Here is a 26,710-nt window from a genome sequence, read left to right as displayed (position 1 = left end):
GTTACAAGGAGGGAGAAAAATTGTTCTTAACCTCTGAAGATAAGACAAGAAGCAATGGGCTTAAATTGCAGCAAGGGAGGTTTGGGTTGGACATTAGGAAAAACTTTGTAACTGTCAGGGTGGTTAAGCACTGGAATAAATTGCCTAGGGAAGTTGTGGAATCTCCATCATTGGAGATTTTTAAGAGCAGGTTAGATTAACACCTGTCAGGAATGGTCTAGATAATACTTAGTCTTACCATGAGTGCAGGGAACTAGACTAGATGTCCTCCTGAAGTCCCTTCCAGTCCTATGATTCTATGAGTCCTGACCCCTAGGGCATTTCTCTAGCTCTAGATTACATAGTGAAGCATGGAACCATAGAGAGGCAGTGTGATTTAGCTGTTAGAATATGGGGCTATGTGTGAGGAGGTCTGAATTCTGTTCCCTCTTCTGCCGCTGATTCAATTTGGCAAATCATTTGATTTTTCTGTGTCCTGTTTTCCCCTTATGTAATGTGAGACCAGTTCTTTCCCCACCTTTGCAAAGTGTTTTAAGAGCTTTGTTGAAAGGTGATTTATAACTGCAACACTTTTTTTTAATTATTATTGCAGCAATACAGATCTCATGGTTTTGACTTCCTACAGGACAGAGACACCTGTAAGACAAGGCTTGGTGTTCAGGGCAAGGCCATACTTTGCATCATTTGTTGTGGCAATGAGTTCATAGCCATCCTCATAGTCTGCAGAATAACAACATCAATGTTAGTCACCTTGAGAACTCTTGAAAGCTACTGACACTTAGCATGTGACAGATCTTCTACATTAAGCTGGTATCCACATAGAGCTGGTCCTACAGTTCTTTGGTGCTGTCCCAGAAAGGCCTCTTAACAAATTTCACATTGCTGTTCGTACCTGGAGATTGACAAATCAATGTTCAGTAGCCTTTTGACAACATTCATTATGTTAATTAATAACACATAACAGGAGCTCCACATGAAGGTTGTCATCTTGACTCAATGTTAACTTTTGTGGTCAACAGATCCAAAGTACTTGGGCATAACTTAGAAAGAAGCTTGACTTTTAAAGATCAGCTGGAAAAGATATGTGAAAAGGTAAAAACGAGGACTAGTCTTGTCTGAAAACTTGCGGGCACAACATGGGGTAACAATGCACACGTATTTTGAACAGCAACAATAGTACTGGTATACTTGACCATTCTATATTGTACACCAGTCAGAATAGGGAGCTCCCATACAAAATCTCTGGATGCACAGCTTAATGCCACAATGAGACTCATAACAGGAAAATTAAAATCAACATCTGTTTAATGGTTGCCTGCTCTGGCACACATACATCCCTTCCCCAAAATCTGGAAACACACTCAGCTGTGAGTACAGTCAAACCATGGCCAACATGAACCTACCAATTAATCAGGACTTCCCAAACCTTGTGAAGGCACCTCTGAAATCTTGCAAGTCTTTCTGGGATCGTGCTAAAGCTCTAAAAGCACCCCCATTCAAGCCTGAGGCACACTGGAAAGCATTCTGGGATAATGCTAAGGTCCCAAACACCTGATTACCAACCCAACTAAAGAACTTCCAGGCTTCTGCCTACCCTGGAAACAATGGTCTTTGTTGAACCATTTCAGAACATTGCCCCAGATGCTCTCATCTTTTACACCTCTGAAAGGTGAGACATGACACACAATGTGACTATGAACACTAGGTGCAAACTATGGACCATGTAAATCAGTGCCCGCTTCAATCATTTGACGGTGGCATCTCAGACTTACACCCAGTCACTTCCAAAGCTATTCAGGAACTCACTAATCTGGACTTGGTTATTTGAACTTTGTGGATCACCCCTCTTGCCATGCAAAAGAAGATTTATTATTACTATTATTATTAACCCAACCATGAATTAATTATTTTAAATATATTGCTCAGGAAAGTATTTAAGTAGCGGAGCAAAAGGAATGTCTTTGATCTCCTTTTCCCTTCCCACATGTCAGTTGGCTGTAGTGGGCTATTAATCAAACTAAGTATTTCAGACATGCTTGCTTGGGGAACCTAGGAGTTACACAAGAGGCTATTGCTGAAATCCCAGGTTTTTCTTTTTCTCTTTTTTTAAAAACTTGAAATGTTTAAAAGGATTTTGTTAAGTAATAAAGATAAAGAAATATTTAAACATGAGATGCTGTGGCATGTGAGGCAGGCTGCTGAAGATTTTGAAAGATCACTCCAGGAAACAGCTGTCTGTCATTTCCTAATGGAAGAGAGAAAAGCTCTTTATAATAACAGGAAGTCAAGAGGGTTTATTTCCAGTGAAATTATACTTGACACTGCAAAGATTACCCCAAATTATTTTGCTTTATGTCCGGTACTTGCTTCAGTGATCATGCAAGTCCAATTTCCAAAGAGGTCTAAGACTCACTTAAATTGAGATGCAAATGTGTCCTGCTACAGTTATTTCAAGCATTAGGCAAGTTGTAGCTGGGATTGTAAGGAGAAAAAAGACGAACTAAACCACTTGAGTTTATACTGAGAAATTGATCTATATACCCATCTGGCAAATGGGGAAATGCTGTTACAGAAATAAAGATACTTTCTGGGTTTTAAAGATTAGCAGTTAAAAAGAACCAAAATAGGGAATATTGTTGAAGATAAAGAGTTGATTCTTTGATGGTCTGATAATATAATAAAGAGTCCTGTGGCACCAGATAGACTAACAGATGTATTGGAGTATAAGCTTTCTGACGCATGTGTCTGACGAAGCGGATATTCACCTGCGAAAGCTTATGCTCCAATACATCTGTTAGTCTATTAGGTGCCACAGGACTCTTTGTTGCTTTTTACAGATCCAGACTAACCCAGCTACCCCTCTGATACTTGATAATATAATGCAACTGGAGTTGCATACTTCAGTCACCAGAACAAAATACACAGCAAAATCAAATAATTTTTGGTAAGCTTTAAAGTGAATGGTATAACTTTATCCCTGCAACTTCATCCAATAGTTACCCTAGGCAAGAATTTTGCCAGTCTTCATACATGTTTTGTAATGAATCCATGTCCTATAGAAAGACAGTTAATACATAAATCACACACATCCCTGGCTTGCTGGGAGTAGAACGCTAGGGCTTCAGCTCTAAAAGCACAGGTCTCTACTACTTTGCCAAAGGAAGTGATAGCCTTGGGGTGCTACTAATCAGCTCCCTATCTGACACACAAACAAATCCTATACATGGTTAAACCATGCCTGCACAAATACCACATAGGGCCTGGATTTGGTCTCTTAGCTTTTGTACTACCATTACTTTGAATCTGAACTTTGGGCTTAAAACTAGATTTCAGTTTCTGTTTAACAAGAGAAAAGAAATCATAGGTACCAAACCCCATGCAGTTGTTTCTGTGTAATTGTCCATGAATGCAAAGCTTTATGCTGTCTCTATATGGTAAATTGAATTTGAAGATTGAATAGTGACTCCAAAAAATACTTATGATGACACGACAGGCATTCAGAGAATTAAGGCTCACACCTGCCATTTGCAAATATCAGCAGCATGACGTTGATGTGAGAGAAGAGATTAAAGCTATGTCAAAACTCCCAGCTCGTACAGCCTCTAATCAAACTGTAGCCTTCGAGAATCATTGAAGTTGATAGCTTACGAGCAGCTTTCCTTATCTCTCTGGCTCCAGCATGGTTCACGCAACTGATTTCCCTGCCTTCTGAAGAGTCTGAAGATGAAATTCCTGCTTTGTTTCCTTGCCAGGGACTCTTGTTATTTTTCAGGATTTAGCAGCAAATGTAGAATTGAGCAAACTCCTTTTGGAGCCAGTCACTGAGTAAGTCATCATCAGCATTATTTGTCCCTCCCACCTCAATATGAAGGGAGCCTAGTCTGCTGGATTTTCAAGAGAAGCCAAAGTATGTAGGCCATACTTTCAGGATGGTTACTCTGTCCTGGGAAGCAGTGACTCTGAAAGGCTAAGCCTAGGTCTACACTAGCGGGGGGGTCGACCTAAGATACATAACTTCAGCTACGCGAATAGCGTGTCTTAGGTCGACTTACCTGGCCGTGAGGACGGCGGTGAGTCTACCGCTGCTGCTCCCCCATTGACTCCACTTTTGCATCTCGCAAGCTGGAGTTCCAGAGTCAGCGGGGAGCGCGATCGGGGATCGATTTTATCGCATCTACACTAGACGCAATAAATCGACCCCCGATAGATCAATCACCAGGCTAGTAGTGAAGACCTGCCCTTAGGGGTCATCCTGGATGATCTGCTGAACTTGAGCTCCCAAAGTGACTATGTGGTCAAAATGACTAATGTGGTCCTTGGATGCATTAACAGGGAAATCTTGAGTAGGAGTAGAGAGGTTATATTATCCCTGTATTTGGCACAGCTGCGACCACTACTGGAGTTTTGCATCTGGTTCTAGTGTCCACAACTCAAGAAGGATGTTAATAAATTGGAGAGGCTTCAGAGAAGAGCCACAAGAATGATCAGAGCATTAGAAAACATGACTTATTAGTGGGACACTCAAGGAGTTCATTCTATTTAGTTTTAACAAAGAGAAAGTTAAGGGGTGATTTGATCACAGGCTATAAGTACCTCCATGGGGAACAAATTTTGGTAATGGCCTCTTCTATGGACCAGACAAAGGTATGAGAAGATCCACTGGAAGTTGATGCTAGACAAATTAAGACTGGAAATAAAGTGTAATTTTTTAACTGTGAGGGTAATTAACCATTGGAATAATTTACCAAGGGTCATGGTGGATTCTCCATCACTGATAATTTGTAAATCCAGTTTGGATGTTTTTCTAAAAGATATGCTCTAGTTTAAAAATGAATTATTTTGGGAAGTTCTATTGCCTGTGTTATGCTGGAGAGCAGATGAGATAATCACCATGGTCCTTTCTGGCCTTAGAATCTACGAAATGTTTATCTGATTTTACCTCTTTTTACTTAAGTAACATCAATTACCATGATGCCACAGCACTAGTGTCCTTGGTCCTATCATGAGGGCCTTCTCCTCTGTCCCTAAATCCTGGCAGGGTAGGATTAATAATGCTGTGACAGTGCATGGGATTATAGCAGCAGAATTTGATAGGCAAGTGGGGAGTTTAAGGTTTGGTTGGTTTTGGTTTTTTAAATGAGGCTGGTTGCTTTTGTTTTTTATTGGTAGGTGTGACGCTGGTAGATACGGTGCCAGCTCATGCCATGGCCCCAAGCCTCACTAACCACTGACAAATGCATAGTTGGAGACCAGTCTGGTTCATCTGTGTGTTAGTATTGTTAAAATAGATATAAGAGTTATAAGAATGTACATAATGTTTACATTTTGGAATGCTTGTAGGATGCTGCATGTGTTAATCCTACTGATAGTATCTGTATCCCATGTTATGGGGTAATGTTTAAATATTTGCTTTGTAACTATAAAAATATTTTTTAAGACTGTAAATCACCCACAGTCAGGGCAGAAGCATTATCGAGTATGAAATGCTAATTTACCTCAAGTGGTGTTTTCTCCTCCCCAGCAAAAGAAGGTCTACAGATATCAGACAAGCCACTATGGACAAAAGACTTTGTTGATTGCTTTCTGCATACCCCTGAAGAGAGTTTGTGCACAGGCTCTTGTCCTATCAGTATGGCCCTACCAAATTCATGGCCCATTTTGGTCAATTTCACAGTCATAGGATTTGAAAAATGGTAAATTTCATGATTTCAGCTATGTAAATCTGAAATTTCATGGTGTTGGAATTGTAGGGGTCCTGACCCAAAAAGGAGTTGTGAGGGGGTTACAAGTTTATTGTAGGGGGGGTTGCAGTACTGCTACCCTTAATTCTGCGCTGCTGCTGGCAGGGTACTGCCTTCAGAGCTGGGTGCTCAGCCAACAGCCATCGCTTTCTGACCACCCAGCTCTGAAGGCAGCACAGAAGTAAGGGTGGAAATACTGCAACCCCCTGCAACTCCATTTTGGGTCAGGACCACAATTTGAGAAATGCTGGTTTCCCCTAAGAAATCTGTATAGTATAGGGTAAAAGCACACAAAAGACCAGATTTCATGGCGGGGAAACCAGATTTCATGGTCCATGACATGTTTTTCATGGCCGTGTGTAGCAGGGTGGTCACACTGCTCCAGCTTGGAAAGGGTTAAAAGCTAGCCCTTGGAGAGGGCTGGGGATGAAAGCAGTCGAGGGAGGCTGATTGGGCTGGCAGCCGCAGGTATGGCTGCACCCAATTAGGGTCCAGCTGGCCCTGATAAAAGGGTTGGGAGCTAGGCAGGGAGAATCTTACTCCAGTGGTGGAGTGGGAAGGACCTGCCTAGAGGAGGGTATCCCAAACAGAGCAGTGCTGAGAGCTGGGGAGCCCTGGCCAGGCAAGTCCCCAGGCTGAGGCCAGGCTAAAAGGGCCTGTGGTGGTACTGAGGATGCAGTGATGCAGCCAGGCCAGGAAGAGGCAGCAGGTCCAAATCCCCTTGCCAATGATAAGCAGCCACTGCAGACTACAGTTTGCCCTGAGAAAAGGGACTAGATGAAGACTGGCCATCGGTCACTGAGGCAAGGTGGGCTTCAGGGAATTGGGGTTCCCCAGGGAGGGGAAGTCCCTTGAGCAAAGGGGCTCTGTGGGCTGGGGGGGACATGGGGCCTGACCTAAAGTGTGGTGGAAAAAAGAGAAGCAGGTGGTAGCAAGGGAGACACTGGCCAGCAGGAGGCGCTCTGAATCTGGAAGAGCTAATTCCCAGACCAACCAGCAGGAGGTGCCATGCCAGTGAGAGTGTTCCACCTTGTTACACTGTGAATTTGGTAGGGCCCTACCCGTCACAGCTTGAATGTTGGGAGAATGGAATAAAAATTTCTGTTAAGGCAAAATTGCTATCCCTATGCTGCTTGAACTCTGAGAGGCAAAGATTTCTAAGCATAACTGAAGAGTCTCCAGCTGTTTAGCTTGGGTTAGCCCTGAAGGACATATAGAGCTTGCTGCTATCATCTTTCAGAGCTTAAGACTGTATCGTGTGTGTGTGTGTGTGTGTGTGTGTGTGTGTGTGTGTGTGTGTTTACCTGCTCCAACCTTGTCAATAACTCTCATTTCTTTTTCCTAGTTAATAAATCTTTAGTTAGTTTAAGGATTGGCTACAAGTGTTATCTTTAGAGCCCTGTGTAGATAAAAAATTTGTATCCACATTAGATCTGTGATCTGCAAAAATGATCTATGGATATAAAATGAATATTTGCAGATTTTTCAGTGCTTTAGATATAAAACTTGGATCCGCATTCCTCTGCAAAAATAGTCTGTGGATATCCTCATCCACATCTGCAGATGTGGATATCTGTGGATATAAAGTAGATATCTGTGGATTTGCAGGGCTCTATTTGTCTTTGGTTTGTGATCTGTGTACAGATGATGTGGAGTAAGTCACTGATTCTTTGGGACAGGAAGTAACCTGAATATTCTTGTGATTTTTGGTGTAAGGCACCATCTATCACAGAGGCAAGCTTACCTGAGTGGCAAGATGCATTGAAGTACCCAAGGGGACCATCTGTGTCTTCCTGTTAGGGTTGTTATAGTACCTCAGGAATTTACACTTGTTACTTGGATGGTGAATTCTAAATATAAAACACCCAACCACTTTGGGGTTCATATTCTGTCTCTTGGCAGTCTGTCCTGAGGTTGGTCCCCGTGGTCATGAGTAAGGCTGAGAGGTTGTCACGGAGTTTGTGGAAGTCACAGATTCCGTGGCCTCCATAACTTCTGCAGCTTCAGTGGCCAGTGTGGCTGACCCTAGGGCTGCCCGAGCAGTGGGAGGGAGGAAGGCGGCTTTGGGGACTGCTGGAGTAGCAGCAGTCCTGGGGGCAGCCTGAGCAGCGGCTCTAGGGGTGGCCGGAGGTAGCAAGCCCCCACCACCAGAGCATGAGCCAGCTGTTGGGCCCCAGAACCTCCCACAGCAGCAGCGTCCCAGGCTCCCCAGAGTAGCAAGACCCTAGGAGCAGATAAGATTTAGTCAGGGTTATCTATAGTAACAGTCATGGACAGGTCAGGGCAGTGAATTTCTGTTTATTGTCCGTAACCTATCCATGACTTTTACTAAAAATACCTGTGACTAAATCTTAGCCTTAGTCATGAGCTAGTTAGGCAGTGTAACAGCAGGTTTCAGAAGAGAAATCCCATGGAACCTTCCCAAAAACCCAAGAATTAATTCATTTATAAAATAAAGTTTGAAGTGGAGATTTAGTGCAAGCACTTGCTGGGCCTATTATTAATCCTGACTCCCATGCAGAGATTTTAATGCACTGGCTTTGCGTATGTATGAATGTCAATATCTTGTGCCTGGCCCACAGAGAGAATGAAGAAGCTACTACTAGTGCTAGTTAAGGGAATGTTGCCAAAGGTGGCAACTTAGTGTTAGGGGGCACTGCTGCTGGATGCTGTTATCTTTTTTGTAAGAGTCATAAAACTAAAGGCCAGACTACCTGAGGTCATTAAAAAAAAATCTCCTGGGATGTCTGGGTGTTGATTCTGTGTTTTGATCAAATTGAAACTCTGGTAATTTTACATTCTGCCAACCTAAATCCTTCACTCCCTGCAGTTTCAATTGGATAGGCTATTCTTCATTTCCCACTGTAAACTTGTTTACAAAGTGTTTCTATTTACTGCTAACCAGCTGCTGTGTTCTACCCCAAAGATCATGAACATCACTGAACCATACTGTAAAGCACTTTGGGATCCCTACTGAGGTGTAACTGCATGTAGAATTTGGCACACGTGCAGATTTAAACCCACCAGTTTGCTGCAGTGTGTGCTACTCTAATGCCCAGGAAGACAGAACTCTGTGTAAAAAAAAAAGCCCCAAAATGTTGTTCTGTTATTCTGGAATGCACCATAACCCAGGGGGCTTGAGCACCAGGCTAGAAGTCAGGTGTGCCTGTGTTCTAATCCTGGCTCTGGCATAGATTTCCTGTGTACTGTGGGCAAGTCACTGAATTTCCCTGCCTCAGTTTCCCCACCTGTAAAGTGGTTATCTCACAGAGCTGCTGTGAGGATTAACTAATATCCATAAAGCATTTTAATTTATAAAGTGCGGTAGCATAGGTAGGTAAAATCAACATCCTCTAATACCAGCCTTCCAGTACAATGGAAAGCTTGATTCTAAGTTTCTGTACTTGGGTTTGTAACCTTTGTAAATGGTTTTCTGCTATTCCAGTGGGTCACAGAGTTAGATTTATGAGGCTGAAAATGGAATTGCTCTGTAGCCTGTAACAAAACAGTCCTTAAACCTTATTAGCTCCAGATCCAAAGCTAGATCCCAATAATAAGTGATAGGTATGGGAGTGACTACAACCATGAATGCCCTCCTAGTGTACAGATAAGATAATGGAACAATTTCATCTTTAGAGAGTGACAACTGCAGAGTTTTACTGGTCTGATTTTTCAGAGATGGGCAAAAGTTCAGATCTAGACTTGGAACCAAACTTTGTTGTTTGGGCCTCAGTCTGCATATTTTGTGACCCTCTCCAATATTACTCTCTGGTTTTAGCCTATTTCTTTCTTTTCTCTTTTTAAAATGTCTCGTAAACAGCAGCAGTTGACTTTGGCCCATGCCCTGGAGAAACCGGATGATTTGAGAATTGATTCTGAGGAGATAGTCTCCTCTGCAGATCTGTCCAGCTCTGGGTATCTGGAGCAGAGAGTCAGCTGATACTCTCCCGCCTTTCTTAGCTCATGTGAGCCTGGCTGCAGTTCAGGATATGAATTTTGTGGTTATGTAATTGTTATGATCTTGTTTTCTCTAAACTTCACTTTTAAATTTCTAAGCAATTTCTAAGCAGCTGGTGGCACAGCTGCTGATTTGTGAGGTGATATCAGGGCCGGCTCTACAGTTTTTGCTACCCCAAGCAGGGTGCTGAATTGCCGCCACGGTCGGTGGGGTCAGTCCATGTGCCCTTAGGGCGGCAGGTGCGTTTCCATGGAGGCGGCAATTTGACAGCAGCTTCTATGTTTAGCTAAAGCCGCCCCGGACAGCTAAACATAGAAGCTGCTGCCGAATTGCCTTCAGCGGGGAAACGCGCCTGCTTCCCTAAGGGCACATGGACTGCCCCTGCCCTCCGCGGCGGCAATTCGGCCCCCTGCTTGGGGGCAAAACAACAGGGATTGCCGCCCCTTGCAGATTGCCGCCCCAAGCACCAGCTTGGAATGCTGGTGCCTGGAGCTGGCCCTGGGTGATATGGGTGGGGGGCTGTGTTTTGGGGTAGAAGCATCTGAGTTCTATCACCTAGAAGCTGAGTGGCTGCAGTGTGTAGCATAGTGACAACAATGGAGTTATAGAAGGCCTCAGATTTGTTACAATATAGTTAAACCTCTTTGTTTTCAGTTTAAACAGAGAAAATCCTGGGTTTTACAATTTTTTTTTTATTTTCACCCTACTTTTGTGTCTTTCAAATATTTTAAAATCACTTGTTTTATTAGGAAAATGCAATACATCGCAGGAGATATATGTATTATGAAAATACATTGGTCTGTGTGTATATGCAAAGCTGACTTTGCATATAAGTAAGGCTATGGATTATTCTAGAAGATACACACAATAAACAGGCATGCACACGAGCTCTGAAGTGTGTGCGCCTCTGAAAGTACTGATGAATCTCATGCCCACTAACTAAACATTTCAAGCTATTAGCAGATAATGGTTGAAAGATCTGACACTAAAATGGGAAGAAAACAAAAATCTGTGCCAGAATACATTTCAGAACACAAGGAAGTATTCAAAAGTTGTTTTTTTAAAAAAAAAACAGGAGCAAAAGATGCACTTCAAATGGTGCGGCCCAATTATTAAATATGAGTAATATTAGTAAATATTTATAGGCTAATAGTTCTAAGTCCCCAACAGTAACTGTTTATTCAAATGAAAAGTTTTATTTGGGGACTAGAGATACATTGTTTTCGTATCTCAGAGGTGGCATTGTTTTGAGTTCTGTTTAGTTCTGCAGCAAACCACATTGAATTCCATTAATCAAAGCATCAATCTACTGACTATTTCCCCCCATCCTTCTGTCCACCAAAATAAACCCTGATATTCACACAGAAAAATTAATTTTTTTCCACCAATTTTCACTTCCTGTAGTAAACACTGATAAATTTCCAGGAAAAATTAAATAAAATAAAAATACAGTTTTGAAACAAGAGCTGAAAACTAGTTCTTCCTGTACTTACCAGATAACCCTTGACTTCAGGGTCACTAGACACCAAACATTTAGCAACATTGCTTAAGATATTACCAATGTTATCCGGCAGTTGAAGAAGAAACAGTATTTCAGGTTACATCTCAGCTACACCCCATCTCTTGCCTTCATCTGCAATTAGTTATCAAATGTCAGTGGGCCAAATTACCCTCAGATGTACACATGAAGCTCCCATTAGAAACTTAATAGAAGTTGATAGCATGCAGGGGAGGACAGAGTTTATCTCTAACTTTTTTGCTATTCCCATTTCAGGCCAGTATCAGCGTTATGCCATTTTAAAGCCTCAATAAATGGCCAAGGCCAGAGGAGAGGAAGCATTTCAAGGCATTAGTAGTTGGAGGGGTGGAGGAAAAAAACAGGAGACTGTCCCTTTAAAGGCCTGTAATGTAGCAGGGTGGAGTTGCGGGGTGGAGGGGGGAATGGGCTTCCTTATCTCTTGGCCAATCAAGAGGAGCTCTCTGAAAGAGAGCAGTGTATATGCTGCCTTCTTGTTCAGTACAGGGAAGCTGCTGACAGGAGAAGCAAATCAGAGGTGGAAGGTGGAGCTCCCGCTAGGGAGCGCTAGGAGTGGCAACTTTGTGAAGAGCTTACTGGGATAGAAGAAGACCTCCCTGTGTGGTAGAACTAAGAGCCAGAGCTGAGTATGAGCTTCTGGGATGTGGTGATGGACTTTATTTTGAGGACCTTAAGGACTGTTCTGTTATTTATCCAGCCCCAGATGGGGGAGTGGGGAGTTGGGATGGAAAGGGTGTTACCCACGAGAGAGACTGTGGAGATCTTTAGGGCCTAAAGATGGAAACTAGAGGCAAACTGCTACAGAGCCTCTTCTGTCATGAGGGGGCAACCATGAGACAACTGCCTTGATACAAGGTCCCACACTCATACCCATGCACAATGCTGCTGCAAATATTATTTTCCCAGCCCTTCACTTCAACACTTTCACTATTGAGATGTCAACTCCTGCCTCTGATTGGCCGACGATACCAGTCTCCATCACCCACTTGTAAAGTTTTCAGATGAGTACCTTTGTTTTCTCCCATCCTGCCCCTCATGCTTGGGAGGTACTCCCCATAAATATCCACAAAGCTATCTCAAGGTCCTCCTTCAAATTTCTCCTTAAAACTCTTTTTTTTACAATGGTGCCTACAAAAAAGGGGACATCAGTTAGCCTGCTGGTGTGCTGAGACCACTGCCTGTTCTGTGTTTGCTGTTCTCAGATTAGTTCAGTATGGACAGATGTTCACCACATTATTCAGCACTAGCTTGGCACCTTTGCTCGCAGTCTAAACAGGCAAGACACCGTGAATGGGCTATGAATGGACGATGAATGTAGTTCCTCCAGGTCAGGGCTGTGGTACATTTTCATCTCAGTATTTTATTTTTAGATTTTTCTAAGATGTTTATAAATTATAATTTTCAAGCCCAAGAATTATCAATGCAGCGCCTTTTACCAGCCATGAATTCACCTTAAAGAATATTCTCAGCAGATTTCCTACCCATAAATCAGTCATGGTCAGTTTAATAACAAAAAAAACAACACCTGCACTCAAGTCAAACATGCCTGTAAGGGCTCAGTGGTCAAAAATTAGAATGGCCTCCCTAAAACACAGAGATCTGGATTCCTTCCTGCCACTGCCAGGTGAAATTTTCAGTTAGATCTCTGCGTGAATAGATAAATGGAGAATGAAAATCAGCCTCAATCTCATGCGAATGCTTCTGTATTCAAAGCTGTCATTGTCTGGAGAAACATGCATGGGGAGGGGAGAGGGAATTGAGGCACATCTATAAATATCTTCCTAATTGTTGCTGTTCTGAAACAGGTGATGCCAGCACAGAATCTGTAAACTATGCAGCATAAGAATGTCTAAATTGGGGCAAATTCTGTGCTGATTTACACTTGGAGTTAATGGCCTTGCATGGGGAGAAAGTCACCACAGAGCATGGCCAGTATATTTATAAATCAAGGGAACTTGTATTCTGTTTTATTAGATGCATAGTATAGTGTGAGGTCATAAACACAGAGACATGCTTTAAGCAGCAACTGGAGAACCTCCTAACCAGGAAGTTCCTACCTTTATCAAGCTCCTTGCTGCAACACATTCTAGTCCGCTCTAATAACTGTGGAGAACCAGAAACTTCATAACCACCCCATAGGTAGCTCCAATACTTACCTTTTTCTTCCATCCACAGAACAAGTACAGCATAGGCAGTGGCAGTACAAGCTTCCTGCCATTCTGCCCCCAACAAATATTCCTCAACTCTAATCTCTTCTAGGAGTCAGAGGACAGTTCAGTCTCCATAGCCCATTCATTTTCATCATAGTGCAAGAATATTAAATATTGCCAACTATGATGGTGTTGGTGGATTTTTTTTTGTTTTTTTGTTTTTTGTGTTGTGGACACCAGTCCACCAATAACTAGACCACTTGCTTATGACCTTAGATGAGGTGAGAGAGATAATTCTGTGGGTATCAATGGCTCTGTGTATTATGCTTTTAGAGAGACAAGGTGGGTGAGGTAATATCTTTTATTGGACCAACTTCTGTTGGTGAGAGACACAAGCTTTTGAGCTTACACAGGGCTCTTCTTTAGGTCTGGGGAAGGTATTCAGAATGTCACAGCTAAACAAAAGATCGAACAAATTGTTTTGCATAAGGAGTTAACATCATAAGAGACCATTTTAGGTGAAATGGGCAGGTAACACTTCTGCAGTCACAGAACAAAGGAGGCTTAATGGGTTATAGATTGTTATAATGATCCATAAATCCAGTTTCTTTATTAAGTCAGTGATTTTTAGTGTCTAATAAAGTTATGAGTTTAAATTCCTAGGCTTGTGTTTTGAAGGTGTTGTGCAGGTTTCCTTTGAGGACAAGAACTGGGGGGGTCAAATATAGAGTGATCATTTTGTGAAAAGTGTTTGCCCGTGGCTGATATGGTGTTTTTGTCTTTTATCATTTTTCTGTATGAGTTCATTTGCAGGCATAGTGATTGCCTCATTTCACCCACATAGTTGTTTGTTTGGGGCATTTGATGCGTTGCATGAGGTACACCATATGTTGTGATAGGTGTGTGTGTGTAGGACCCCTTGAAAGGTGTGTTGTGGGGGGTATTGAACATTATAGCAATGGAGATATGTCTGAGGTTTTGCATCTATTATGGCAGGATCTGGTGCCACATGCCTATCACAACAGGCGGTATACCTCATTCAGTGCACTAAATGCCCCAATAACAACTACGTGGGTGACATGAGAATGAACTGACACAAAAAATGATGTAGTCTATTCTGGCATCCTTACCTGTCATATATCACTTAAACTGTATGCTTCTTTGGGCAAGGACTGTCCTACATTTCTTTGTGCAGCACCTTCACGTCAGTAAGACTATAACAAACATTTAATAATAATGCTGTGACATGAGGAGTTATCAGCTGAATACATTGCAACCTGTAGTTTGCTATGAAAATGCCTCAATTGTTTAATTTTAAATGCTGTCTAACTTGTTAGAAACAGTGTTGTTAGAACAGGAGACTTGGAATCCTTGATTTTATTCTCATTTCTGCCACTAGAGTGTTATATGGGTTCTGGTCTGGCAAGTCTCAACCTTTCTGCACCTGTGTCCATATCTGTAAAATGGAGACAATCATAACTACTTAACAGGATTGTTTTGAGGCTTACTTGTTCATGAAGCTAGGCAGTTTCCATGTTGTGACTACTGTTTATTTCAGTTTCAGAACAGCTGTCTCATTGGATACGTCTGTGCTGCAAAAAAACAGCAGTGAGTCTCAGAGCCTGGTCAGCTAACTCAGGCTTTTGAGACTCTCACTAGGGGCTAAAAATAGCAGTGCAGATGTTCCTCCTCAGACTGGAGCTTGGGCTCTGACACCTTCTCCCCTCACCAGGTTTCAGAGCCCATGCTCCAGTCCAAGCAACCATCTCCACATTTCTGTTTTTAGCCCTGTACTGCAAGTCCCGGGTTCTGAAATTCACTGCCACAGGTTTGGGGTTTTATTCAGTGTAGATGTACCCATTACCTTTCTGCATTCAGCATCTGTTGGTTGTGTCTACCTGTTGTCAACTCTCAGGAGACCATACTGGAATTGTAGGCCCAATTCTTGTCTCATTTAAACCAATTTTACACCAATGTGTCTGTAGTCACTTAAATGGGGTTACTGGAGATTCCCACTGTAGAACAGATTCAGACCCAGTCTGTTCAGGGTACTTAAACACCAGAAGGACACAGACCAAGTAGGTGGAGTTTATAGGAGAACAACAAAAATAATGAATGGACTGAAGTGACTGACTTATGAGGCAAGGTTAAAAGACTAAATCTATCCAGCTTGGCTAAGCAGTGACTAAGGAGACAGTGGAGAGGGATGTCAGAATGACAGAGGAGTATAAACAGCAAAAGCCAGATCACCCTCCCCAGAGGGAAAAACCTGAGGGGTTTTCATCAGCAAGCAGTTTTCCTTAGGAAATTCTGTCAAAGGGACAGAATTTGTTCTCCACCTCCCTAGACCTCTTGCAGAACAACAGGGAGTTCAGCCTATATAATCTTCGGACCATCTCTCAGATCTTCATTCTTCTTGGAAGAGCCACTGCAGGCAAAAGGCCATCCACACCAAGACCCTGAGCTTCCAAACTTTGAGGCTCTTTGGTGGTAGCGGGGAGACAATGCAAATTCCCCGCTTGGTTCTGACCCTTTGTGACCGGGTGAGAAGTAAGCCAATCTCTCAGCAAGGTGTGGGCTATCTTAGAGCTGTTTTTTAAAGCATATTTTCCCTGGAAAATTTAGGAAACAAAGTGTTTGTTTCTTTCAAAAATTTTCATGGAATTTTCTGGGTTGGTTGGTTTGTTTTTCCAGTGAAGCAAAATGTTTTGTTTCAGGTTTTGCCCTCCACCCCCCATGACCGTTTTCAATTTTTGGCTTTCAGGGGGTGTTTTCATGTTTGGTTCTTTCCTTTCTTTCTTCCTTCTACTTTTTCAGTGGGAAAGAAAAGGTAGGGGAGAGGAAAAAAAGGCGGGAAGGGAACAAGACTGTCAAATAAAAAAAATCTATTTTTGAAAACTAAAAGTTTTTTAATCAAAATGAAAAAAATATAAATTAAAAACATTGGAAAATTGTGAACAAAAACAATTTTTTCATTAAAATTTTCCTATTACTTGAAAAAGCTGGAAGGAAACAAAACAAAGAAAAAGGCTGAAAAAATGTTGACCTGGTCTCATCTACTCTGTATGAAAATTTGAGAATTCTTGCTCTATGGATCAAACTTTTTTTTACTGGGGTGAGCTGTGGGGGTGTATGATCTAACTGGCATAACAGGTCTTCTTCATTTCTAATTTGTCTGATTTTGTGCTTAGCCTCTTTAAAGTTCAAATAGTGAAATAATTCTCCACTTCCAATTAAATCAAGTTGCCTTCTGACTTTTCCTTATTTCAATACAACACACTTTTCCAAAGCTCTCAATGTTAGGACAATGGCTTATTGCATTTATGTGTAGACAAATGAATTCATTTTTAGAGTTTTGATCTCTGAAAAATACTGTGGTAGCACTTTTATAGGAGGAGTGATTCAACCTGGCAGTGGGTCAATATGTATGTCCTGTTTATAACATGACCTATTCCTTTGTACAGTGATCTTGTGGCTGAAGGTAGCTTTGTGAATTTGTATGTATGATTCTGTAAAATAAAATAAAACAATCATTAATTATATTTGGGATGAATTTTAACCAGAGTTTGTAAGAATAGATCTTAGTAACTACTATAAAGAAAAAGACCTGGATTCACTGCCATTACTGTTATTACAATGTTTGAAAAAACTATTTTGCAGATAATCGCCTTTGATGAGCTAAGGACAGACTTCAAGAGCCCAATAGACCAGTGCAATCCAGTTCATGCAGTGAGTACAGCCTGAGATTTGCCAAACATTAGATATTGAATGGAAGAAGTTGCGCTGAGCTGTCAGTGGAAAATATACAAATTGATTTAAGAGTCCCTTATGAATGTAGTTATAGTCTGTAAGAGCAGCTGCTGTTTACTCTTGATTTAGCAACCCATCTTAGTCTGATGGTCTCAGGGTGGATCTTTACTCAGGTAGTTCCTTTTCTTGCTGGAGATGGCATGGGAGCACTTAGAGATTCAGAAAGAGGGAAGCTGAAATGTGATTGTAGGGGTTTTGTGCATCTCTTCATCTGAGGCACACTTTCCCCCTTTTAAAATCCTTTACCTCCTCTGCACCCAAGCAGTGGGCTGACCATTTTCTTCAATGTTCGCAGTGGTGTTGTAGCTGTGTCGGTCCCAGGATATTAGACATACATGGTAAGTGAGATAATATCTTTTATTGGACCAATTGCTGTTGGTGAGAGCTTGAAAGTTTGTTGATTCTCTCATGAATGGAAGTTGGTCCAATAAAAGATGTTACCTCATCTTCTTCGAGAGTGACCCATTGTCTGTACCGACTACTCAAGGACTTTGATGAGGGATGCAATCATCATCTTTCTGCCTGGAGGTCTCCCCTACAGTAAAGGGGAATAACCCACCGAAATCAACGAGGTTCCACCTGCTTACAATAAAGGATAATTTGACACCGAAGCTGTAAACTCTGCTATGCTCCAGCAATCTGTCAATTATGCAGGAGCCTGGGCTAAATTTAACTAAATGTAGACTGGAAGAAAGGGGTGCATCTCCTTTGAAAGTCTGTGGGACAAGTTATATGGGGACAGAAACAGTTGTATAGATTACATATTGGGTAAGTGGCAAAGATTTGTCATCAGCTGTGTGACTGCAAAACAAGTATAACTTAAAAAGTAAGCGCATGTACCAGGAGGTCCAGCCAACGGGTAAGAGACAACTTTCCCTTTTCCCGTCTTTTAACATATTCTTGACGTCTTCCCAACATTCCTGGTTTAAGCAGGTGCAAATTCTGCTCTCAGATGAGCCAGTGTTAATCAGAGTGATTCAATTGGCTTCAGTGAAGTTACCTCATATTAATACCAGCAGAACAGAAGCCAGAACTTGGCCCATTGACCTCATTGGGAGTTGCATTTGTTTTCACTACAGGCTGATTTTTGTCCCACATAATATCAAATTGGTGTAAGTTATACATATCTTGCAGTGCCACCAAATGCTAAACAGACTCGAATTACAATACTTGGCCACTTAAATCCATTTCATGACTAGTTTATTCCCAAAACGTAACGTATGCCACCTTCTATACCACCATTGAATATGACATTGAACCTGAGTCTCCCAAGAAGCTTTGTACTACAGAATCATCGAGCCAGTCTAAAGTTAATATGTATGTTTATGTAAGTAATTGTATCTGCTAATCTACTAAAATAAATCCACCCCTAAAATAGTAACTGAAAATGAAAACTGTAGGGAACAATCTCAACTGAAATATATTACAGCTTTTTCTATGAAAGTAATATTTAGGCCTATTTATCAATGTTTCTTAATTCTCCTTATGCATTTTGTCCTTATCTTGTGATACAGGCACACTTTCTGTGTCTATCTCTGCATCATGCCCCAGTAATATATTTTGTTCCTAAACTTGTATAGTGCCCTAAAGAGAGAAATTGCTTTTGTTTTAGAATGCTAATGAAATTGGCTTCCAGGATAAGAAAGTCAATGTCTGTGTGTCCCTGTTCAAATCACGTTAGTGATTTAACTAATTAATTCATTAATCCCAGAATGTTCAGGAGTATTAATTTACTCTGAACAAACATTACACAGTGTCCAATAAAATCCTGCAAGTTATTCTGTATCAGTAGCACCATTTTGACTCTCACCTAGCAAACTTTCTGTTACTTTTTCCTGTTCAGTGTGGATGTTAATGGGTGTTATTCTAGCACACTAGGAGAGATTTTTATGAAAGGAGGCATTTGCTCTGGTGTCATTCACCAAATGTTTTTCCTTCTTCCCCTATTGTGTATCAGTTGGTGCCCACATTTCCATCTAGCTAATTGTGTGGACTCCAGATCATACTATTTTAATGCCTAATACTAAGCAATTTATTCTCACAGCACCCCTGCTCGGTAAGGGAGTATTATTATCCCTATTTTACAGAGAGGAAGTTGAGTCACAAAGAGATTAGTCAGAAAAACTATGGCAGAGTTGAGACTCAAACTCGAGTCACCTGACTCCCACTGTAGAGTCTAAAGTATTTCCTTCTCCAGAAGACCAGGCATATTTAGCCCCAGACCTGCAATGGGGAGCTATGTTGGCAGAACCTTACATCCACATGGACTTTCCGTTGAAGCCAATGGTGCTTTGCGCAGGTGTAAGAGTCCAACCACGTGGACCCCATTGCAGGATAGCATCATAGTCTGATGAGCTTCTTGACATAAATGGTGCCATGTACAGGCAAAATATTACTGTTGTACTTTCCAATGTCTTCCCAAACTGAAACCTTTTTTTAGGAGAAATATAATCCTCACAAAATGGAATCAGCTTAAAACAGTTTGAAAAACACAGAAGGCTTTGAGAGAAATGGCTTCACATATTGGTTCATCTCATTATTTGTTTCAGAAAGGTGATTGTAGATAGTAGCTTTTGCAGTTCTAGAGAAAAAGCTTTACCTCCCTCAGGAGACTGTACGGTACACACCAAGCCACTTCTCTAATTTCTTCTAAGAAGAGGTGTAAAACTTCATTTACTTTTGAATTGCTCACTCCTCTTAGGCACAGTGCAGCAGAGTCTGTTCTGCGCTAACCGCAGTAAATGCAGAGTCATTCCATTGAGTGTCATGGCGTTGCTTTGGATGTACCCTGATGTAACCAAGAGCAAAATCTTGTCTGGTGGCTTGAGTGATGTGTCTATGCAGAGCGGAATATTGTTTTGCTAGTGAATTTCTCACCTATGATCCATTTAACAGAAAGCCTGTTAAAGTTATTTGTTTTAACTTTCCTTGCATCAGCTGGACCTGCATTGTCTAAACACTGGAATCCTCAAGTGCAATATCTTTCAGTTTATATAAATATATCTTCTGTTTTAAAAGGATATTTTTAGCATATTACAAATACACTGTAGTAGCCTGATCAACTATAAAAGTTGCACATCGATAGAGTATCTTGGCAATTATAGAGGTACCTATCTAAACAAATGTTCTCTGTGTGATACCACTACTGAAGTTAGTGGGAATCTGAAAGTTTGTGCCTCAGTCTCTCTGGACCAATTCAGCCTTAGTGTAAAAAGGCACAATTACTGACTTCAAAGTTGTTGCCCTGCTAACTTTAGGGCTCAGTTTTGTCTCTGGTTTGTTTTCTCATATGTTATTGGGAATAATAATCACCTTCCTCACAAGAGTGTTTAGACAACTGAGTGAATCAATTTTAAAGTAATATATGAGAGCTAAATATTACTAGGCCAAATTCATCCCTGGTGCAACTCTGTTAATATCTGGATATAAGCCATGGATGATTTTGGCCCATTATGTTTGTGATATATTTTCTTCAGTTAATTACACAATATAACCTCCCACCACTTTTTCCCCACCTTTCTTTGACAGCGAGAGAGACTAAGAAACATTGAGCGCATCTGCTTTCTTCTGCGAAAGGTGAGCATAAACCAACACAGGATCTATGACATTGATGAGAATTAAGACCATCATATGGCTGTTCTGGGTATGTCCATTTGCCCATCCCACTGATCCTCCATCATCACTCATGAAATCTGAGATTCCAGTGCAGAAACCAGGATTCAGTGTTACCTTTGAAAAACAAAGTGGAGGTAATGAGAAGGGGCTGCCATCAGTCAGGATTTCCTGACAAGAACTGAACATTTCAGAACATTCTCAGGTTCAGATGTAATAACTTGCTTTTTGAAGGTGGTGATTGGTTTCTGGAGGTGTAACTTGTGACAGTTATGGCCACATGCCCTGTGCTGCCATCAAGATCTGAGGTTTATAATTATTCTTTGCTGGACAATCATTTACTAATTAAATAGAGCATTTTATTTGTATGAGTTCAACCTTTTGAGTTTCTTACAGGCTGAATGAGAATGTTGAGATTATAGAGGCTGACCCTATGATGGTGCCAAGTGACTTCAGTTTATAAGGGAGTAAAGGGTGCTCTGCTCTTTGCAGGACTCACTCAGTAATGAGTTACACGTTCTCCTGTAATTTAAGAATGGAATTTTTAAAAGCACTCAGTGTTGGCCTTACTCTGTTCCCATTAAAGTCCCATTGATTTCATTGGATACAAAGTTAGACCAAAACTGAACATGTTTGGTTTCCTTAGGGTGGAGTTTTCAATGTAAGTTATAATGTAAGCTCATCAGTGGGAGAATAGCACCAGTGACCATCAGGACCAAAATCACAATGCCCCAATGCATGTGCTAAAGGAGCAACACCGTTAGCTGGGAGTGAGTACAAGGCTCTTAACTTTGAAGCAGGCCAAACACTAGCTGTAGACATGATCACATGCACTTAGACAGTATATTATGCAAGCTGCTTACATTGTCTTTTTAAGCCATTCTGTCTCTGAACAGATGAAGAAAAAAGACCTGACCTTGCAAAAAAGTTTTCATAAGTGTACTTGTGCACTGTATTATAGAATTCAATGCAACATCATGATAATTAGCAAAACATTCCAGCCCTTAGAAAATGTCATTAGAATGTCCAGACTGGAAAGTATTTGTTGCTGCATTGTATCCATCCTTAATAGGTTATCAACTGTGTTTAAATACTGTGGGCCAGATTTATCTGTGCTGCAACTCCCGTGATGTCAATAGTGTTAGACTAGGGGGAATTTGGCTCAGTGGCCAAATTCTGTCATGAGATACATCCTTGCAACTCCTGTTGACTTCATTGTGAGTTGGACGTGTATTGGAGAGCAGAATCTGGCACAGTTTCCCAGGATATTGTAGGTAGGAGCCTAACTCAGAGGACAGATTAGTAGAAAGGAAAGGTAGTGGGACTCAACTCAAGCTGCAGTCATAATCCCAAGCTGTTCTGCTCTAATGTACTCAGGTTCCTATATAGTGCTCTCATCACTATTGTATCTGAGCTCCTAATTCTGCCTATAATTGCAGAGTAGGTGGATGATTCTGCTACTGTAATAAGCAATGAAACAGATAACACTATTGACTGCATGTGGCTATGTTCAGAACAGCTGGGAAATTCAGTTTCAAAATGTTGTGATCTTGGCAGTGCTAAGTACTGGCTCAGCCTGATCCCAGGGCCTGATTATGTTATAAACAACTGTATCTGCACTAGGGAGGGACCCTACTTTATAAAACACTTTCATTGACTAACTTAATTTATACCAATCTAGATTGATTATGGGAACAATTATGAGCACACTGCTATCAAGAACCTGTGTAATCACTTGCACTAAGGCATCTGATGAAAGAAAATATTAATCCATACTAGCTAAACAACATAAAAAAGAATCAATTCTTTTCCAGGAACCATTTTGCTTACTTAGCAGTCAGCTAGTTTCCAGCTGTGTCCCAGTTTCTCTGACAGAAAGCAACAGGTGGGTGGCAAATGTATTAATATATGTGAGTCCCCAGGGGAGTCCTTGCTCATAGGAAAGTTTAATTTTTATTGAGCCTGAGCCTCATTGCTAACAGCAAAGATGGTGCCTTTTGGCTAATTACTGATATTGCATACCCCAGGGATCAGACTTCTAACTCACTTAAATTGTTTATTAATGAAGCTTCTCCTCCCAGGTTCTTTGGGGACACATTTGTTTTAATTGGGAGATGTGATACAGGAAGAGGAAGAAGGAATAACTACAGAGATGTGCAGTCTTTTCAAGTCCAATATTTACTAACAATCACTTTTGTGTACATAGCAGTTCTGGAACATTCATGGTTAGTGGCAGAGCTTTGGGGAAGCAATTAAAATACTAAGTGTTGTAAAGAAAATGTAAGGGACTATGTAGTTTGTAATGAACTCTAGAAGACCTTCTGATTACTATAACACTGCTCTGTGTGGCTGTGGGTAAATAACCTCAGTGTGTCTGTTTCCCTTTCTATAAAATGAAGAAATAGTAACATACCTGTTTCCTAGGGTGTTGAAGTTGGCTAACGTTTTCAAAGCACTTTACAAAAATAAAGCCAGCAGTCTTACTGTTAATGCCACTAGAACTAAATTCTTGATTTTTTGGCTATAAACCTCTATTTTAAAGGGATTTATAAGTGGGCTGTAAATATTTGCTTCATTTCACTGTCCCAGGGTTCTACAGGGGAGTCTCTCACAAGTGATCATAAACACAGCACCATACAAGTCACATATAGTGAGCCCCAGTCGATGAAGAGACTGGATGGTTTGTCAGAATTATTTTGGAAATCCTTAGTTTTTTTTAATGTCTTGGAGATCATTAGCAGGGTTTGACCATAGCTTGTGTGTATGTATTTGATTATACTAGAAGATGTTACATAATTAGATTGAGTTTTCAAGCATGGTGGGGTTGACAAAGGAGGGATCCCACTACAGCCAGAACATTCACAAACATCAGTATCTGATGTGGATTACTTTTTGGAAAATGTTTATATACCATGAAAACAGTATCTCACTCAGGCGGTATGTAAAGCAGGTGGCATGTATGTGATGTTCTGGCTTTTATGTATGTGTATCACTGCCCTCCGCTGGAAAGTCCTGCTCAAATTTTCTGCTAGACACTAAAGCTTTGATTACGAAGAGGCTATGAGCTTTGTTCAGACTTGAGTGATCCCTTGGATCACAATGTAAGTGCCTTAAAGATATTATTTCCTGAAGCCAGTTTTAAAACTGGCTTCCCAGTGTGGTACTGAAATTCTCCTTTATGTCAGAAGCCTGTTTTTTTTTGGAGCTCTGTAGTATGATCTTCCAGTCACATGTGGTTTAGCTGGAAATCATACACTTTTTGTGTATGTACATGCCCACAGATTTATTACATAAGCTGATTTACTTAAAGTATATGCTAGTGATGCTGATAGCTATGCAGGCTGGGTCTACACTAGCTTTTTTCCCCCTAAAATTTGTTACCAGCTCTGCTGGTGAGAGCTCTACTCTAAGCAATGTGCCAATGGTGTTTTAACCATCACTGTTTGCAATGTTTGTAGTCTTTTTGGTCACAGGATATTAAAGAGAGTACCTTTCCCAGCTCTGAAGAAGAGCTCTGTGTAGCTCAAAAGCTTGTCTCTCTCTCACCAACAGAAGTGGGTCCAATAAAAAGATATTACCTTACACACCATGTTTCTCTTTCAACCATCATGTCATTTAGACCAGCTATGAGCAGAGAAAGGCATGGTTGTTAAAATGCTAGTGGCCCACTTGCTGTTGGTATTATGGATGGAACTGAACTGGTGTTAGCAATACTGGGAAACTGTAGGGAAGAATGGCTAGTGTAGACACAGCCACAGTGCTGGCAAGAGGTAGAAGAGCTGTGGATTTCCCCTCAGCAATCTGGATGCAGAGCAGTGCTGTGAAACGTGTGTCTGACTCGGAGCAAGCTGTTCTCGTTCTACATTACCATGGCAAGTCAAGAGCTTACTCTTGCATCATCCCTGGGAAGGTGGAGGAAGGAGGAATTGAACTGGCAAGAGATACTGCAGCCTGGTATGCAAAGTAACTGTTATGAGATTTTTAAAAGGTAGTTTATAATACTTAGCATATACCATCTGTAGTCACAAGGCTTTTCCTATAGGTGAGTAGTACTAATGTTCCCATTTTACAGCCGTGGGAACAGAGGTACAGTGGGAAAATGAATTGCCCAAATTCACACATCAAATCTGTGAAAGAGCTGGAAATAGAGCTCTGTCCTGGTTCACTGGACTCTTCTCATGCAAGTGATCTAATGGGATTTTTTATCATTTATATTAAATTTTTCTAATTTGTATCTCATTAAATACCATAGTATTTTTAAATATTTTACAGTTAATTACGATGACTATATTACGTTATTGGTGCACTGCACAACATTCTCTAGAGAAACTTATTTCTATGACAGATGCCTGTTGGAAACTTTTCTTTTCTTCTGGTTTTAAGGGCAGTTAGGATTTTCCTGTATTAACACATTTGGCAATGTGATGGAGCATGAACATTGTAATACTATGACATCGTCCCAGAGGACAAATTTTAAAAGTGGCACCTTTATAGCAGGTAGAAATTCAGATGTGACTATGGACTGCATGGATTGGGAACAATGACTGTTAACCTCATTCCCCAATAGGGAAGTCCTTCCAGGTTAAAGGAGAACATTGTCTGGAAGGGAAATCTCCCATAACATCTTCTCTCTCCAGACCCATTTGCTCACACTCATCCTTTCATGAGCAATAAAAATGACTCTACACGAAAAATGACTGAGAGGTTATTTTTAAACCTAGTTAACTTCAAGCAAGATAGGGATATGAGAAGCAGAACTGGAATTGGAGTCTGTGTGGAAGGGGACTAAGATTGATAAAAGACAGATCTTTCACCTTTTCTACAACTGTAAAGAAAGCATTTATGCTAGGCCAAACAACATCTCTGGAGCTGCAGGATTAGAGACCTGCTGAGTCAGATGTTTATCCTTTTATTTATTGTTGGTAAATTCAGAAAGAGCAACAGGGAACAGTGCAAATTTCCAGAGTCAAAGCAACTGTAACCACAAAGTGACTTGAGAGGGACATTTGCCCCCAGAGATGTTCCAAATAATTGTAAAAAAGACAAGCAGGGTTTTGGGGCGGGGATTACAATTGAAAGATAAACATTGTATCTTTCTTTTTATTTTTGGTATCTTTATGTAAGACAGTCCTGGAGACTAAAGTCCTCTTTAGTAATTTACTATCACTTTTCTACAGAAAAGATAACGCATGGACAGCAGTAATGCTAGGTTCACCACACTACCCTACCAATGTCCCTCAGCCATAACCTGGATGGAACACTTCTAGGGGTGAGAGGCCCATAATGATAATACGTTGCACTTCTTCCAGTATGCTCCATTGGAAGATCTCAAGACATTTCACAAACGTTAATTTCTCACAGCAGCCTTATGAGGCAGGTAATTATCATTAGTCCCATTTTACAGATGGCAAAACTGAGGCACAGAAATGTTAAATAACTGGTACAAGAAGGTGATCTAGCAACTTACTGGCAGAGCAGAGATTAGAACCCAGAGGTCTTGACTCCCAGAGGTGAAAGATTAGTGCACTAACTCACTGCCTTGCCTTGCCTGAAGAATAGTTCATGACAGTGAGAAGAGAAAGCTACACTAGCTTTTTTACCCCTAACATTTCCAAAATTGCTACCATAGTTCAGCTCTACCAATAGTAGACATGGTGGCACCCTAGTGTAAACAAGCTGCTGGTGTTTTAACCATCTTGTGATCTCATCCTGCTCAGTGCCAGTCTAGGCAATACAGTGATTAAAATGCCAGTGCTTGCTGATGCTTTATCTGTTATAGAGTTCCCACCATTGCTATCATCAGTGGAGCTGCCTCAGTGATGGAAGAGGTACTGTAGACAGGGCTCGGGTGCTCAGATATGATTTTACCACCGTATAGAGTTTCAGCTCTGTCTGTACTAAA

The 26,710-nt window shown here is 41.1% G+C and overlaps 1 protein-coding gene across 1 annotated transcript in view; it reads left to right on the top strand.

Annotated features, from left to right (window-relative positions):
• The window catches only part of CNIH3 (cornichon family AMPA receptor auxiliary protein 3), an 85,207-nt gene that overhangs the window by 21,731 nt on the left and 36,766 nt on the right, over positions 1 to 26,710 (top strand). The window contains 2 exon segments of the mRNA XM_030554287.1: positions 17,047 to 17,115; positions 20,725 to 20,772. Of these exon segments, the coding sequence (XP_030410147.1) occupies positions 17,047 to 17,115; positions 20,725 to 20,772 (117 nt within the window).

This window comes from Gopherus evgoodei, chromosome 3, assembly GCF_007399415.2.
Source record: "Gopherus evgoodei ecotype Sinaloan lineage chromosome 3, rGopEvg1_v1.p, whole genome shotgun sequence".
NCBI classification, from domain to species: domain Eukaryota; kingdom Metazoa; phylum Chordata; order Testudines; family Testudinidae; genus Gopherus; species Gopherus evgoodei.
The sequence above is the reverse complement of the archived record's forward strand: the minus strand, read 5'-3'. Positions and strand labels throughout refer to the sequence as shown.